This window comes from Ambystoma mexicanum, chromosome 1p (genome assembly GCF_040938575.1).
Source record: "Ambystoma mexicanum isolate Mex_15411 chromosome 1p, UKY_AmexF1_1, whole genome shotgun sequence".
NCBI lineage: Eukaryota > Metazoa > Chordata > Amphibia > Caudata > Ambystomatidae > Ambystoma > Ambystoma mexicanum.
In genome coordinates this window covers 776,360,003-776,378,362 of record NC_090921.1, presented here as the reverse complement: position 1 = coordinate 776,378,362, position 18,360 = coordinate 776,360,003, and the positions used below count along the sequence as shown (strand labels likewise).

Genomic DNA, 18,360 nt, shown 5'->3' with positions numbered 1-18,360 from the left:
TTTCCTCCCAAAGCTTGGCCTATGGTTCAGCTGGCTGTCTAATAGTATATTGCAACTTCTCCTCTGCTCGAGGAGTACAAGTAGGCTTCTGTACCTTCATGAGCGTTGCTTAACCTCTTTATACATATATATTTTTCTATAGTGCACCAAATAGAGTGCTGTTTTCATATCTGTGCTGAACCTACTGATGCAGGTTCCTAAATTTGGAAAGGTCTAAATGTGTCTTTTATCCTGCTGAGATCGATAAGTAAGCACCTCTCGTATACCTGAGGGTTCGTCGTACTGTATAAGTACTGGTTTGCTATGGACAATGTGCTTAGTTTTTCATTCCCTGATTCCTTTAGTGGCCAGTCAGCCTCACATGAATACAGTGATTCAGTCCTCAGGGTTTGAGGGGACAGTGGTCCCAGTTTCTTTCTCAACCTTACATTTACGGAGCATTGATAATTATCCAGTGTCCTTTCCCCCTCATTCCCTTCCCGCCATCCTTGGGGGAGATTGCATCATATTATTACACCTCTGGGGGTAACACCCGATGGTTTTCCGTTTTCCTTTTTTACAGGAGTTCGGACGCGTGACCAGTGCATACTCGCACTGAGCATTTCCCTCCCGTCAGTTACTTTCCTTTCTGCTAATATCTGGTATTTCAAGAAGTTAAGCTGATCCTGTCCACGGTCAGGGGTTGGTTAGAGGTGCTATAGTGTATTTATTTCTCTTAAGGGTGTAAAGCAGTGCTTTAATGGGGTCCTCAGGGTAGCTTTCTTCTGGGTTGCAAGGTTTCCCTTGGATAATTGGGGGAGGTTTCTCCTCTTTTGGGAGGACTCAATATCCTTTGGTGGGATAGAGGGGTCTGGGAGTGATACTAATTCCCCATCCACGTTCTCATGACCCTCTATTGATGTGTTCTAGGGTCTATACATTCACTATCAGAAGGTGTCTGCCGCTACGATTCCCAGAGGGCTGGGATATTTATATTTAGTTACTGACGTGGTTCTCATAGTCGCCTGCATGGCAGGTGGTCCTTTGGGTTCTTTCAAAAGAGTTTGTTTTTACAGTAAGGTGCCAGCTCAAGGTGCTGTGAGCTTCAAGGATCTGCAAGTTGGCTGAAATATTTGCTGGACCTATTCTGGTGTGCAACTTCAGTTTAACTGTTTAGTGATTAGTTCTTTGCAGTTTAGAGTCTTGCTAAGACTTTGGAATTTTGGTGTCCTCCTTCGGTTAGTTTTGATCCTCTAGGGGGTTTATCTCCAGGGAGGAGGGATCAAGGTTCAAACACCGGGCATATCTACAAGGGGGTTTAGATATCACTATAATGGTGGCTATTGGATGTCAGATACATTTTTTCTCCTTGCCAAGTTTGCCCTCTTAAGGATCAGGTTTGTTAATATCTGCGTTTTGTCATGTATCAGAGTCCTTCTGCAAGAGTTAGGGAGGTCTGAAGGTCTCCGTGTTGGCGGTTTGATGGGTTTAGCTTCTCAGGTGGGGCTCCTCTCTTCCATTCTGTTTCTGCCTCCGGAAGACATCCCTCCTTAGTATACATATATGTCTGAAGACAATTGTGGGTTAATTCTATTGATTTTCCGCTCTGCTCAGGATGGGTTGTCCTATTACAAAATGTACTCCCATTTTACCTTTTGAAGATTTGTCTTTCCCTCTTGGTTCCCAGTGTAGTTCTGCGACATACCCTATTTCTAATGCAATATCTTCCTTTAAAGAATGGGATGGAACCAACAAGACTTTCACCCCTATGGGGGTACTTTTCTTTTCTTTATCTCCAGGAGAGCTAGGTGCTTATTTTCTTTGGTTTGCTTTCTAGGTTCCCAAAAAGGGTATGAATTTAAGTGTTTTAAATGTTTGATTGGACAACAGAGGTGTTTATTTCAGATGAGTTTTGTCCTAACCTATTAGTATAGGAGAACTTTGTTCAATGTTTTCCCCTCTTTTAACCAGTTGGTTTTGGTGGCTGGTAAGGAACACAGGAATTGACACATTTTCCTGTTTTCTTGCAGTGGATTTGTCTATGCCTTATAAGACAGTTTTTCGGGCATCCTAGTCTTGGGCAATTCTCTTGCGGTCAGCTGATTATTTAATGAAAACATTTAAGGTTTCCTTTCCTATTATTTTATTATTCATTATATTGGCTCTATTATGGATCATGTTGTACTAATGAGATGCAAGGGCTTTGAACTTGCATAATATGAGCCTCCTGTCTTGTCATAGAATGACTAATCCCCCACACTAACGTGAGATGGGGGTTTAGATTCTATTAAAGACAAGGAGGCGATTATTATCCCACCCTCCCACCCTGGATATGATAAGATGTCAATTGTGATATGCATGTACATAGGTGGTTCAAGTGAAAACATTCTTTGGTTTGTTGTTCTTCCCAACCACCCACCCTTCTTGCTTGTTGTTTTTTACAGCTATGGTTTAAGGTCCTGATCAGGAGTGTGGCTCGCAGTTACAAGTTATGGAGTGCGTGGTACGAGAGCTTCACTGGATTGGCCTTCATCGTTTATCGTCTGATCTGTGCAGTGGACGTCTGGTTCAAGACAGCTACAGAAAGAGGGGTTGGGATTGGAGTAATGGACTTATATGGGGAAGGGTCCCTGCTCATTGGTCGCCTGCAGGGCATGACCTGTCCTCCATGATGGATTGGGGAGCTCCCATACATTGCCATTGAACTCTATTTAGTTCTGTTCTTTACAACTTTTTTGTTTGTAAAAGTTTTTTCTTTGCTGCTGTGGTTTCAGAGTAAAGATTGTAATGCATAATAATCGCCTCCTTGTCTTTAATAGAATCTAAACCCCCATCTCACGTTAGTGTGGGGGATTAGTCATTTTGAAAATAAAAAAACGGGAAATGCCACTGACATAGAAGTCGGACTACAGCTTCATCTGTAAAACTAGTCCTACTTCTAGGTGGGTGGCCTGTCACGTTAATCGAGTGAGGCGAGCGTCCAGGGTCCCGAGACTATTTTAAGTTTTAAAAACCCATCTGGAATTTGCGGATCGGGTGGATAACATCCCGTTTTTTGGCCAAACCGATGGAAAAATCATCACATCGGGCCAAAAACCGGGATGGTATTCACCCGATCACCAAATCCCATGATGGGGTTTTTTAATTTTTACAAAGTCTCGTGACCCCGGGACAGAGGCGCAACTACCCAGACAGGCCCAGCAAAACGGGGACGTGTGGTCACCCTACAGTTCACCGTATGCCACTGTCCCCTCGTTGCCTTAGCTGCTCACCTGAGTAACCAGTTCTATCATTTCAGATGGTGTTGCACTGGTTTCGTTCCTCCCCGCTTGGGATCGTACAGCTTGCTGAGCTTCTTGGGAGGTCCCATGGACAGCTTCAGACCCCTGTGGAACTGTCCAGCTGTCTTGTGTTCCTTTCTTGCAGAACAGGCTGTCGGAGAAACAAGTATATATTCACAGCCAGTGACAAATGAAGCTTGCAAGCAAAACAGCAGAGTAAAAATGTAATTTTTTTTAAGGAATTGAATTTATGATTCTATCAATGAAAGTCTTAGGGGGACCAAACAGTGTAATGATTTGGGACAAACACAGCATATTACTTCTGATGCTGAACTTGGAAACTAGTGAGGCATAGCCCCAAGAGAGGGAGACAACACCGCACAAACTGAATCTGAACAAGCCCAAGAGACAGTCAACGGCAAGCACAGCTAAGGCTGAACCATGGCAGAGAGGATACTGAGCAAAGACAAATAAAGGCGCAATCTTAATATTTGTTCATCGAAGGCAGAATTAGGGAAAAGCTCATTTAAGCATGAGAAAGTCCCAGCCAAATACACACTTATCCAAGATACTAAGTTCTGTCAACGCCAGGACAAAGCAAGACTATGCAAGGCCAACCCACAGCAACAATGATATCAAGATTGGACAAGGGCAAGGCACAAGCAAAGATGTGTTGCTCTATCACAGAACCATGGTGGCAATTACACTTGCAGGAGGCATTTACAACAGATTCTTATGGAATCTGGCTTCTTTCAGCAGAGACTAAAAACCGGAGAATTCCATAGGAATCCAATGGCTTTCCGCCAACGTGAAAATGCCATGCAGGTGGGAAACCAGTCAGCTTTTGCAGCCAGAGCAGGATTGAAAGGTGGAAATGGTAAACCCGTTCTGAGCCCCCTTTCAGCCTGCAAAAATGACAAAAAGCTCCAAAAGCAAAAAAAAGTGCGTGAAACCTGATGTAACCGTTTTTGCACCTCTGGGGACTGGAAAAAGAGCGCTAATTAGTTTATAAATACCCGGAAACATGTAGTGATTCGAGCACATACAATGGGGCCCTTTGTTTTTGTTTGCATTTATTTTGAAGTTGACAGAAGGATAGGACTCCACATGTTTGCATTGTGTCCAGCAAGTTGCCATGGGACGTCCTGTCCCCAATCCTGGTGTTTGCCTTTTAGCGTTATAGAGTCAAAATCAGTGCTCAAGTCGAGGGTACACGCAGGGGCACGGAGTCTACCCACTTTATTCAGAAGGTGGACTCAGTCCCCCCCAGCTAAAATGAGAAACATTGTATGTCCTCTTTGAGTTTATGAATTTAAGCGACCTCTGGGATCAAACCACAGTTGTCAGGCTTGCAAGCCAGATGCTTCACCACTGCACTATATAACCTGATGAAAAATAACAAACAATTAATGGTGAAATGTTCCATTTCGGTACTGCAAGTCCCAGGGAAAACATTTGTATTGGTTCTTGGCGTTTAAAACATGCAGACCTTTTAAAGTTTTCAAAAACACTATTAGAAGAAATTATCCTCTCTTGGTTTTGTGTGTGTATTTATTTATTTATTTTTAATGTGATACAGTCTTTTAAACAAAAACTTTACACATAAATCAAAAAAAAAAAAAAAATAGATTCTTATTACGATAATATAAAGCAACTTTAAAAATAGAACAGCCAATTATAGAATGTGGGCCTAAAAGAAGAAATATATATTTTAAAAAAAAAAAAATAATAATATTTATATTCACTTGCATTTCATTGTTACATATTGCATGGGTCACAGGCACCTTTAAGTTTTCACATAACTTCGTGTGACAACTCTTTTCCTACTATTATTTACCGGGAAGTTGGCCTGTCCACCTGTTTCAGGTTTCAAGTTTTAAATTTCAAGTTTTCCCTTAACCATATACCATACTCTATATAGAGCCAGATGTAGACTAGGATTCAAAGTATTGATACATACATTCCAGAAGTCTTTGGATTTGATATGGTCAAGATTATGTACAAATCTACTGTAGTGTTTTATATAAATTAAGCTTAATCTAGGACATAATGTGAGGACATGTCTCGCAGTTTCAAGTGAGGCTTTGTTCTTACAAATTCTACAAAAACGCTCAATTTTGGGGATGGCCTGTTGTGGGCCCAACCCCGTTAAAGTAGGAAGGTGGTTGATACGTAGAAGTAATAGAAAACGTCTCAGATTATTCGAAGGGCAAAGGTTTAAATATCGTTGAGCCCTTCCAAAAGTGTATAGTACATGAGATGTGAACCCATAGCTGTGAAGACTTGCAAGATGTCTAAAATTATTCTGCCAATCCCAGATTTTAAGACGTTCCGCCATTTGTGCTTTCAGATGTTCATAATTATCTCCCCAATTAGGGGTCCATTCGATCATCTCAAATAAGTCAGTCATTTCTTTCACAAAATAGACCTGCTTATTCCCAATAATGTCTTCTTTTACCGTCCTCAGTAGAGGATTAATCGGGGTGACCTGCACCTTAATGTAAATTTCTGCTCTTTTCTTTAATACCAGAGCTTTTAGGGAAGTTAAGCCCAGTTCTAATCTTAAAATTGCCATTGGTATTCCCTGTGGCAGACCCAGCAGCTTACGCCAGAAGTGACCCTCCAGTACCTGAAGCCACTCCAGGTCTAGGTGGACTAGAGCTTCCAGCCCGTAGGTTACCATAGGAATTAGGCACTGGATATAGAGTTGGCAAGCTGCCCACACAGAGTATCCACTTTTATTGCGCGTGAACTGACATATCATGGAAGTTAATTGTGCTGCTTTTATTTTACGGGCTTGAATGCAGGAATGGAAATTTCTCTTACAATCAAATTCTACTCCCAAGTATTTATAACAGTTGGTATATTGAATTTCCTGTCCTCTTACTATCATTCTGGGGCGGTTCACTTTGCCATGACTATACAGGATCAATTCAGTTTTCGTTTGGTTAATTGTGAGTTCGTTCTCCTCCGCATATTCCCAGAGCCGCTTAGCCGAGCGTAAAATGCCACAGAATGTGTGGTCGAAAATGACCACATCATCCGCGTAGGCCAGGACTAAGCAGTGCTGAGCACCAACTTTAGGGGGGTAATTACTCACAATTCCCAAATACTCGGGGATATCTGAGACGAACAGATTATATAATATGGGTGCAGTGACACATCCTGTTTCACTCCTCTGGTTTGCTCTACCGCCCTAGTAGTAGATCCACTTCCGTCCAGCCTCAACTGTACAGAAGTGTTATGATGCAATAGTTGTAGATAATAGAGCAATCCTTCAGGGCACGCCAGACTCCTAAGCTTCCTCCATAGCTTCACTCTATTCACCGTGTCAAACGCAGCCTTAAGATCAATATATAAGGCATTCAGAGGCGGGTTATTAGGGGATAAGGCTTTGTCTCTGAGGCTATTCATAATAAAAAGATTCTGGACAGTAGAATAACCGACTCTGAATCCACTTTGGTAGCGGTCCAGAATCCCTTCCTTCTCTGCCCAGAACTGTAATTTCTGCAATAATAAGGAGGCAAATAATTTGCCAGAACAATCTAACATGGAGAGCAAACGATAATTTCCAAGCGTCCAACCTGTTACCTTTTTTAAATACCGGCACTAAGATTGCTCTTTGCCATGTCTCTGGAATTATCCCGTCCTTTAAGACTTTTTCAAACAGAATTTTCAGAAAATTAGCCCAGAAGACTGGATTACTCTTCATAAGAAGATTGGAAAGACCGTTTGGGCCCGGGGTTCGAGAGGCTTTAAGTTTGGTAATCTTGTCAATCAGATCTTCCAAATGTACAGGGAACAACTCGGGAGCATGGTAAGCAGTAGCACATATTGCAGGATACGCTACCGTCGTGCCATTGCGTGTCTCCAGGAAATTAACCCATTCCTCGGCATCAATTGGGTTAATCTGGGGGGTTACCCTATTCCCCCTAGCTTCTCCCAGAAGTGCCCAGATATTCCGGGCATTTCTTGAACAGATAGTTCTCACAGTTTTTTGCCAATTAGCCAATTTCTGCGATCTTTTCCAATATTTTAACCATGTCCTATATCTGTTTTTTACCTCTCTAACCGTGGTATGTATATCCATGCTAGGGTATGTATTAGTTCTAATTCTACGTATATCCCTTCTCAGGGTCCGTTTAGCATCCCGAATTGTCTTATCATAGACCTCAATCGCACCCCGTTCTTTAATAACAAATGATGATTTTCTTGTTACATATTTAGCTGTGAAATTGTAAATCCATCCTTCTAAGTCTTCAGCTGTACACTTGGCAAACTTAGTATAATAATCATTATTCCACTCACCACAATCGTGACAAGCTTTCAATATATTTTTCTCAGACCAAATTAATCGCGAACAGGCATGGTTAACCAGCAGGTTTCCTACCGCTGTTCTTGGGGGAAAATCAAAAGCACAATCTAAACTCAAACTTAAGCCTCTGTGATCACTCCAATCATTATCTGTAATTACCATGTCATTAACTAAGGATGCCACCTCAGGGCTGATGAAACAGTAATCTAGGGTATGACAAGCAACGCCTGCTCTCCAGGTGAAATGTCCCGGACGGTCACTCATCGTTCGACCGTTCAGGCATTCCAATTCCCAGCTTTTCATAAAGCACATCCACTTCTCCCCTTCTACATCGCTGAGATCTTGAAACATGAGGGGGTGCAGGTGTAAACGCTTATTATTAGTCGTTCCTCCTTCCCCTTTCATAGAGCAATTAAAATCCCCAGCAAGGACAATGAAACTATTTTGATATTCATTAGTCCACTCGATAAAGAGATCATGCAGTTTATCTTGTATTTGATCGCTCTTTGATGCATCATAGGGGTTATAAATGTTAACCAGCAAAAGTTTAGTCCAGTTGTTCTTAAAAGGAATAACCACCTCCACCGCATTGATGTTATCCTCCGAATCGGTCGCTATTTCTCTAGATGTTATAGATTTTCTTACCCCTATCATCAGTCCCCCGTAAGGTCTCCCCACCGGACCTTTTTTGGCATGGGTCTGGTACAATTTATAGCCATCTATTATGATTGGTGCAATTAACCAAGTTTCCTGCAACATAAAAAAAGAATAATTCATGATATAAGATAATGACCCATTAATTGCAGTGAAGTGCTTAAAACCCCTGGTATTCCAGGATAGTAAGGAGCAAGTTCAGGGTCTATTTATTGCCAATGGCAAAGCTTCCGCAAGCCACTTGAGAGTGTTCTGAATGTCACACATTTGCACTTGGTTTCCAGTGAGGGAAGGCAACTTAGATTTATTATCAATTTTAATTGACTTAGGATCATCTTTGATCAGAGGGTCTGCATCATCAGGGTTCACATCTACTCCTAATCCTACCTGCGCTAGGTTGACTCTATGTTTACGAATCAGCTGAGCCGAGGCCAGGACCGTGCAATGCAATGCTGTCACGTTAGGATTAGTGGTGCATAAAGGCTCCACAAAAGAGAAATCCTCAGATCTAATGACTCTTAATTGGGGTATTAAGTGGAGTTTCTCAAGCATAGCTGCACGAGGTAGCCATTTGTTACGACATTGCTGATTTAGATTCTTCACAATGCAGATCTTATTTTCCTCTCTGTTCTCTTCCTTCTTCGGTACCTGAGTATCCCTTTCAGAATCCATACTTTCAAATGAGCTGTTAGAATTGATCCGTTGAGGAGTAGAGAATTGATTAACTGCAGAATGAATGTCTATAAGAATGGAATCTTGGCTCGCATTACTCACAGCTGATATTTCTTTAGCTTTCTCCTCTAATATCCAGCTAGTGAGTGTACCCTGACCTTTATTTCGATTGTTCTTTCTTTTGAGTGCCCTTTTTTTAGCCTTTTTAGATTTCTGCAGGGGAATTGCTGTATCAGGGAGTGGGGAGGCCGTCTCTACAGGGACATTTCTTAGGGCTGCTCTTTTTGCCATTCTGCGCTGTTTCTTAGTCAGATGGATAGTTTCTTCGCTTGTGGGTTGTTTAGCCTCCTCAGTATTAGGTGGCTCTGCCGGCATCTCGAGCTCCTTTGCCTCTGCAGGCGTTCTTTCGTATTCTGCATCTGGAGTGGGAAGATTCAGCTGTAGGACTGTGTTCACATGTATTCTCCCACATAATTTAAGGAGAATTTTTAGTGCAAATTGAAGGGAAACTAAGGAGGCCTGTATCTCGGTAATAGCTACCGAGTTAAGCTGAGATAGCTCGTAGGATTGGTCAGCCTTGGTTTGCCCCTGCTCGTCTGAATTAATCAAAAGGTTTGGTGATTCTGATAAACGACCAGAACATATAGTTCTAGGTGAGGAGCTCGCGGGTTGCAAAACTTGTGCCTCCACTGTGATACATGTAGCTTTCCTTGCTGTCCCCATCACAGTAGTCCCCTGTTCTTCAGAATTGGGTGGAGGAGCCATAGATTTCTGTATGGACAGACATAAGTCTAATAATGAATTATTATCGATATCATCAGAGATCGTAGTGTCCAATGGTCGACTTCTATTATATGCTGCCGGTACCCTCTCCTCAGTTTGATCGTCAATACATGCAGGAAGGATTTTTTTAAATAGCTCTGGGATGGTGGCTCCCCCATTAGCTGGAAATTTCAAACTCTCTCCTCCAATATCATTGCTAGTAGGCATATGGGGATGGTTTGTCCTACCTTTTCTCAGGTTATAAGACGCTCTCGCCCCACGTGTTTTAGGAGGCATATAGACTTAATTTAAAGTCCTAATAAAGCGATTAAAAATGTATAACCAGGGGAGAGAGAGTGTTTCACACAGGACAATTACTCGATAGTCAATTGCACGGAGTGGTAGTGCAGAATACCTATATTGTTGGATTATCAAGATCGCCTTTGGGATCAAAGGAGATTATATTCTCCCGCAGTCTCCCATATACTATACAGGTGTAATAGAGCACCTCTTATAGTACCTGTGGGTGGCAAATATCCTCGCCGAGCTGATCAGGCGTGGGATACGGACTCCAAATAGCACAGCTGAATATGGCGCCCCAGCGCCGAACAGCCGCACAACAGCCAATGGGCTTTTCACCGTCGGGCTTACCGCCGCAAGGGTGGATGTCAGTGGGCTTTGAAGCTCAGTTAGATCACGTGAAAGGTCACGTGCTGCCTGCAAGCCCCGCCTCCTCTGGGCTGCGTACAATGTCCTGCACCTGCAAGAGCCCCGTCACAGCTCGCAGTGCAGGCAAGGCCAGGATACACGAAAACGAACGTTCTTTTCACAAAGAAATTCACTTTTCCTTTGAACAAATGCGCGCCGCTCGGGCGGATGTCAGTGGGCTTTGAAGCTCAGTTAGATCACGTGAAAGGTCACGTGCTGCGTGCAAGCCCCGCCTCCTCTGGGCTGCGTACAATGTCCTGCACCTGCAAGAGCCCCGTCACAGCTCGCAGTGCAGGCCAGGCCAGGATACACGAAAACGAACGTTCTTTTCACAAAGAAATTCACTTTTCCTTTGAACAAGTTTGTATTGATTTTATGAAAGGCAAACACCATGCGCCCTGCCAATTTGGGTGTTTATGCAAAGCCAATTTAATGAAACATGCATATTTCACCTTGATATGCTAATTTCTGGTGACGTCACATCCCATTGCGTTTGTTGATGAGTCCCCCCACTTTAATTTTTAGGACTTACTCCAAATTGTGCCACAGTGTTGAAAAAGACAACCTAACTCAGAACAGCAATGGCACAGACAAAACTCTGTGAAAACAATATGGGTGATGCAGAGTTTAAACTGCGATCTACAAGACAATGCCACAGTGTTGTTAAAACTGAGTCAATGTAGAACGTTGTAAACCGAACGAATCACTGTATTCAAACCTCTCTTTTGGCCATCTTGTGCCAGTCATGGCACAGTAGAACCTTTGCTAAACCGGAATAAATATGGCACAGCCACGATTACGCTAAACCAATCGGTTGACACGCCACAGTTAATACAAAGTTTCAAGGACGTGATAGCCATGGCACAGATACAATAGGATCAATGAAATCATGATTATAGCACAGTCAAAATGGCGGGGCTACTGTAATGCATGCAAAATGATGAGCGTGCCCAGTCGAAACTGCCCTAATGCAACCCCCAAGCGAGCCCTCTACCAACACTGAGGCCAACCAACAGGGCAACACAGAACGTCTTGAACTCAACTCGGAGAGAGTGGCAGAACAGGCCAACACCCGAGTTCAGACCATGCAGGGGGAAATAAGCACAGCATGAGGGCAATGGTGAACTTCACCATCAATGGATAAAGCGACCTGCTATACAGATGTATCAACAGACCAGAAAGCGAGGGGGAAAAAGAATGTAAGCAGAAAAGACAGCAGAACATAAAAGAGAGAACATGGAATAAAGGTTGCACATTTGATTGCTGGGGGAAAATAAAATACACTCCAGGAAAAGTAGTTTTGAAGAAAATAGATAATGAAAATTCAAAATATGAAGAAGTCACCTGATGCTGGATAGGTCTTGAGCCAGTGGCCAATTCTTGGGGGACCTTCCAATGACATTGAGAAAAATACATAGAATTGCACTGTGTTAGGCAGTGGGGACTTTTGCAAATATGCCTGTTCCTTACGGGCTAAAATAATATGGCCAATCCATAAAGCTTAAAGTTTCTGAGATCCTTCCCGGATGGCAGGAAATAGTTGTAAAAAAAACTGTGCTTATGCTGGAGATTCCATGCTGAACAAATAGTTATTTTCTTGTTAGGAAGGAGATTGTTGTAAAAGCGGAGACCAGGTCGTTTCTATAGATAATAGGGTCATTGTGGGCTATCTCAACCGCTACCTGAGTAGTATTCCATGGCCCTATTACCTTCCACAATCCTGAAATGTTAAACCTGTTATGTTTTATCTTGCTTTATCTTGACTTCTCCGTAGACATACAGAAAAAAAGTTCTTGGAAGACCATATGCAAAGATACTGTGAATAATACATGTTAAGACATTGGGCCCACAGGATAGACCTATTGCAAGGTTTTTGATGGATCTGCGCTTTGCTCCAGCCTCTTGGTACAGGCTCCTCAAAGAACTTCATAACGAGCTAAACCGTTAAACTTTGGGAAACACTGTAAGTCTCAAGTCTTCCCCCAAGACGATGACATCTAGATAGATTCTGGAATCCCCTCCCACAAAACCTCTTGAACGCCCCACTGGAGCTTTAGAGCTGCATAAACAAGATATAACATACAGTTCCCATCTTTTGACAGGAAATATATTTCTCAAATCTCATTGGGCCAAGTTGAATGATCAACAAGTAATCAAGATAGGTCAGAAGGGGCCACTGCAGGACACATGTTAGAACTCATTTAAAATATAGATAAACACGTAGGTTAATGGGGCCAGGAACGACTTTAAAACTCTTCACCGCTATATTATGTCATGCCATACATGTTTACAAAGTGCTTGTTCACCACAACGGTCTCTTGGTGCGAACTGAGAACCAAGCATTTTGTGAGTTTATTCAGGAAAGAACAAAGCTTTTAGCTGCTTGCGGAAACAGAAATGATCTGCTATTGGTGGATTGGTGAGGGGCATTCCAGAGACATGGCCCAGGGTGAATAACAAAGGCCTGGAGGGTTGCCCAGAGCAATGGCAGTGGTTACGATTCATTGTAAACCTTCCAGCCATCACCTCTTTGTTTTTGCAGGGTGACCAGTGCCTTGAGCTTAAGCTGAGCTTTGGCAAACCAGGAAATTTCTAAAAGATGTGCAGAAGATGATCATTGTATTAGGTAGTCTACAAACCGCTCGCAGAGGACGGATGAGCCTGTATCGTGAAAACCCCTGTGTACAATACATACTGTAGGACATAATAATACATTATTCGCTAAATTGCTAAACAACTGCAGTATGACCAGTACTGTAGAGACATGAGTGTGTCTATTTCCACTAATGAAAGGCCCAACTGACTAAGTTTGGATCAGCTGAGGGAAGTAATCATCCACTATATCACAAATTGATGGCATCTAGTAGACTTTAGAACATGTCTCAATGTATGTGCTAAAGATAAAGCTGCTATGAACTATGGAATCCCAATGCACTTGCTCACTAAACTAACATAGGGAAACTACCCATCCTAGACCATGCTTGGCCCTGGCCTCAAAAAGGTTTGGGAATATCTTTGTCGTTCTGTTTGTCAAATGCTGTCATAAGGTCACAGAAAAAGCTGCCTGCGTAAGAGTGAGAAGGGTCACCATTCACTCTGATTTCAATTTTTGTATATCATAAACATTGATAAGAAACTAGAAAGTTCAGCCTGGAATGGGTTAAGGGATGCCAAACAACACACATACAGGGTGAGGTCTATAGCGCTCAAAGAGGAGACTTGAGGCACACCAGAGGGTTGGAAGTTAAGAAGATGGAATGTGCACAATCAGTGATAAAAGTAGATTTCTGCTGAAAGACCCTAAAAGTCCCATCAAATCAAAGTTGTTGGTAAGAATGGATTTAGAAGCCCTGAATCCTAAATCCATGCTGAGTTTTACTCTATAGAAACATTAAACTATGTCCCTCTGTTTGGGTCTGAATGTGGATATATAATCATGCCTCAAACACCTAAACTCCTTGATCTGATTTTACCTCTTGCGATAGCCGAACATGAGGAAGAGGACACAGAAGATGATACAGGCCATCCCGATATGGATTCCCACCACGATGCCAGCAAGAGACGTCTCTCCTTCCTGGTTGCAGTGGCACACAGGATCTTGATCTGATGAGAAAAGACAATGCAAATATTACCTTGTTGGCTAAACAACACTCACCACTGGTTATTATGTGGAAGAGAGGGAGGAAGAACAATGTGTTCAGATGCACGGAGGAGCCACAAGATCTGATGGGATGCCCTGAGATACTAAGGACAATTTACACATATGTGATGAAGTATATAGGGTAACCAAATGACCACAGTAAGTACCACGTTGCACGCAATCTCAGTAGCATCTTAGACAGAGCCTGCAACAATGTCTGTTGTGATCTAGGCAGGTAAGTTCCAGAAAGAAGGAAGGCCGAGACTGTGGGTACCAGGTAAGTCCATTTATTCAGGTAAGTCCACTGGCACAGAGGTAAGAGACATAGGGCAAACCATAGTAGTACCAAGGGACATACACTGGTGCCCACCAACCCAGGCTATGTCCAACTGCCACCGGGGAACACTGGGGGGACAGCACACTCCATACTTTCCAGCTCTTACATTATCCCCATTACATCATAGTCAGAGCCATAGACCAGATCTTCACACCTCTCTCCCATAAGGGAGAGAAAGAAGAGGGTGTCTTCAGGAGCAGTCAAACATCATTCAACCAACCACCGGGGTTACAAAAGGCACACATATGCTCACAGATGCTCACACCACTGCCCACGGAAGGAACAATCGCACACAAGGCCAAGGCAGAAAGGTAAAGCAATGGAAATAGCGAAATAGGAGAAATGTAAACAAACAACCGAATATGTTGCCAATAAATGACCAAACACTGCAACCAACATACTCTGCACTAGGCCTGCCACACCCAGTAAATATGTAGACAGACATGGGAAGAAGCCGGAGGCAAGAGGATGAGGCCTGAGGAGGCAAATGTGTAACTGAAAGACAAGTCCCATCAAAGAGACAATGAGTAGAGGAGTGTCACTGGAACTATCGGAAGGGAACAAGGGGGAAGCAATACATCTGTGGAGGTGGCAAAAGGAAGGTGGAAGAGCAAGAGGCAGTTGCAAGAAAAGTGGAGGGGGTCTTGCGACTTGATATACATAAATAACACCTTTGTATCTCCAGAACAGTGCCCCAGCACTTTACATTTTGGTGGTGGACGGATACTTCAATGCCAGGAGCGAAAGGAGAGGGCACAAAGGGTACTCAGGCCAGAAAGAGGAAACCCCTAGGGGCTCAAGAAGGTCAATTAGAGTGCTGCTGGCGGCTGATTGACGGGGGCAAACTGGTAGCAAAGGAAGGAGATACAGAGGAGCAGAAACAGGACTCCCAAGAATTTTTGGAGATGGCGCTCAGCAAAGAAGATCTCAAGGAATGCCTCAAGGATATGGAGGGGAGAATGTCTAATATATTCCAAGAGAAGTTGGCAGCATTGCGAGAGGAATTGAGAGCCTCTCTGACCGAGGTCAAAGGCGAAGTGAAGTCTTTAGGAGGAAGAGTAGATGTGACGGAGAATTGCTGGACCAACGGGCTAGGGTCTCCCACAATATGGAATTACAGGCTGAAGATTTGAAGAATAGGTTGCGTCGGTCCAATATCCGCATGAAAGAATTGAGGGAAACAATCCTGGACATAGATTTGAAAAATACAATGTAACAATGTTTCGGGCATTTATTGGCAGACGTGCAGCCGGAAGAGGTTGGGATTGATCGTATACATAGAGTGGGACCCAGGAGAAGGTACCCGGGTGCAAGGCCTGGAGATGTTCTCGTCAACCTTCCACTATATGGTATGAAAGAGAATATTCTGAGAGCAGCAAGAACGGCAGGGAATGTCACAGTGAATGGATCACAAATAGACCTATTTCAAGATTTGACCTTGGTAACATTGCAAAAGTGGAAAGCTATGGGTCAAGTGACGCGAGCCGTAGTTGCGAAAAACCACACATATAAGTGGACGTTTCCGTTTGGACTGCTGTTCAGCTTGGAAGGAGTGCAACATCGAATTACAACGTGTGCAGGAGGCCAAGCCTTGCTGAATTTGGAAGAAGAAGAAGACCGGCAGAGAGACGATGGAGGCCCCCTCTCCAGCGAGGCCAGAGACAGTGGGAATGGACCACAGTACAGGGGAGGATGGCTGTAAGAGGGTCAAGATTGAAGGGTCCGGGACTGGGAGGTCGGGGGGGAAGAGGGCCCAGGGATAGCCCTTGCAGAAGGTAAGGGTTAGTTAACGTGAGAGGTGGGGTGGCAGAGGTAGGAGGTAATGAGGGTGAATGGAATCTACGGGAGGTGGTTGGATACCTCCTGAGGGGGATTACCTCAGGTAATTACATGGACAAAGGCTTTGGGGTGGGTCCCTGGGGGTATCTTAGGATCTTTGGTCTGGGCCTGAGAAGGAGTGTTGGCGGGGTTGGTTTTGGGGTGGGGAAGTTGGGGGGGGACAAAGGGGCAAAAGCAGGGGGCAGGTGAAAATCTGGAGATGGGGGAATAATAAAGGAGGCTATGGACGCTTTCAATATGATATTCAAAGTCTTATCGCTTAATGTGAGCGTATTAAATTCCCCAGCGTAACGTAAAAAAGTGCAAGCATTATTGAGAAGGGAGGGGGTGGATGTTATTATGCTACAAAAAACACATATAAAAAAGACTGATAAATCGGTTATTAGATGGCAGCAATTCTCCCGAATGATCCAATGCTGTGGGGAGGACCTCAGGGGTGTTGATGGGGTTTAGAGATACGCTGGGGGCAAAGGCGGTGAAGGTCCTGGAAGATGCAGAGGGCAGGTATCTTTTTTGTAACTTTGCAATTGAAGTATGAACAAATCACACGGCAACAGTCTACGCACCTAATACAGGACAGGATAGCTTTCTGAGGAAGGTGGCAGAGAAACTGGAGGTGTTTGCAGAGGGAGAGATTCTACTCTGGCGATTTTAATCTGGCATGGTATCCCAAAAAGGATAGAAGTACGGGGACGGGGAAGGGATCATCACCTCCATCACGGGTATTGAAAGAACGTTTTGACAATTTGAACTTACGAGATGTATGGCGGGCCAGTAGGAGGGATAAGAAGCGTTACACATGCTTCTAGCATATTTATCAATCTCTGTCAAGAATAGATTACATGTGGGCAACAGCTAGGTTGATGAGCGAAGTAAAGCAAATAGAACTCGGGTCAATTTCCCTGTCGGATCACACCCCACTAATGGTATCAATCAGGGAACGTGGGCAGCGAAGTGGGTTGTGGGCATGGTAATTTCCTGGGGAGTTGCTGAATGCTGAAGGAAAGGCGAAGGTGATCGCGGACAAAATAGACGAGTATTTCCGGCACAGTGATTATATAGACATCTCGCTTGAAGGAATATGGCATGCCTTTAAGTGATGCGTGGGGAACTCATTGTGTCGAAAGGTTAGAGGGAAAAACACTGAATAACAATGTAATAAACCGGATATTGGCTGTAGCGTGTGACATTTGGGACCGCCTACTTGAAAAGGGTTGCTTATCTACTCAGCCATCCCCCTTCACTCAGTTGTTTGGGAACCCTCAATTCCATACGGGGATTATCCTGGGTGTGTTTAAACAATGGCGAAAAGTGGGGTGTACAAAGTTGCGGGATATGATGCAGGGGACCGATATCCGTACCTTTACGGAATGTAAGCAGGACTTGGGACATTTGGAAACAGACAGAATGGAATATTGCCAATTGCGACATTGGATAGCCATTTTTGGGGAGAGGGAAGCAGCAGGGAGAGATCTTACTATGTTTGAAAAATGTATTACCACACATAACAGGAACAAACAATTAGTGTCAAAACTGTACTCGATTTTACCGAGAGAGGACACGGATCAAACTTGGGCATATATGCATAGTTGGGGAAAGACATTGGGGATTGATATACCAAGGTATCATTGGATACGCCTATGGGCAAATATCCCTAAAATTACAAGATCGATCCAGGTTAGAGAAGCTTGGTATAAAATCATGTTCCAATGGCACTATATCCCGGAAAGTTGCACAAAATATATGCCATGAGTATGGACCAGTGGTGGAGGGTCTGTGGCATAAAAGGTGACTTGAAACACATATGGGTGGGAGTGCGCGGTAATTGAAGGATTTTGGGAAGAGGTTATCGCTCAGATAAAGTTGATTGTAACTTTGGATTTAGTACTGATTCCGAAGGAACGGATGTGTAGGTTATTTGATCCAGGGGTCGCCATGCCCTCTAGAGCACATAGCAGAGCAGTTATGTTGATGATTATAGCGGCATGGCTGGCAATTGCGAAAAGTTGCAAACAGGAAAAATCGCCAACATTAAGAGATTGGCTGTTTAAATTGTGGGGCTTTATGTCAATGGAAAGGATGACTTATTACATACAAGGGGAAATAAGTCAATTTCACCTTCATTGGTCAATGGTTCTGGACTTCCTTACAGGAGATTATGTACGTCAATGGT

The 18,360-nt window shown here is 43.5% G+C and overlaps 1 protein-coding gene across 1 annotated transcript in view; it reads right to left on the bottom strand.

The window, feature by feature from the left end:
* LOC138580614 (immunoglobulin superfamily DCC subclass member 3-like) overlaps nt 1-18,360 on the bottom strand; it is a 158,986-nt gene that overhangs the window by 22,259 nt on the left and 118,367 nt on the right. The window contains exons 12-13 of the mRNA XM_069651287.1: nt 13,845-13,974; nt 3,252-3,411 (exon numbers count right to left, since the gene is read on the bottom strand). Of these exons, the coding sequence (XP_069507388.1) occupies nt 3,252-3,411; nt 13,845-13,974 (290 nt within the window). The remainder of the gene's footprint in view (nt 1-3,251; nt 3,412-13,844; nt 13,975-18,360) is intronic.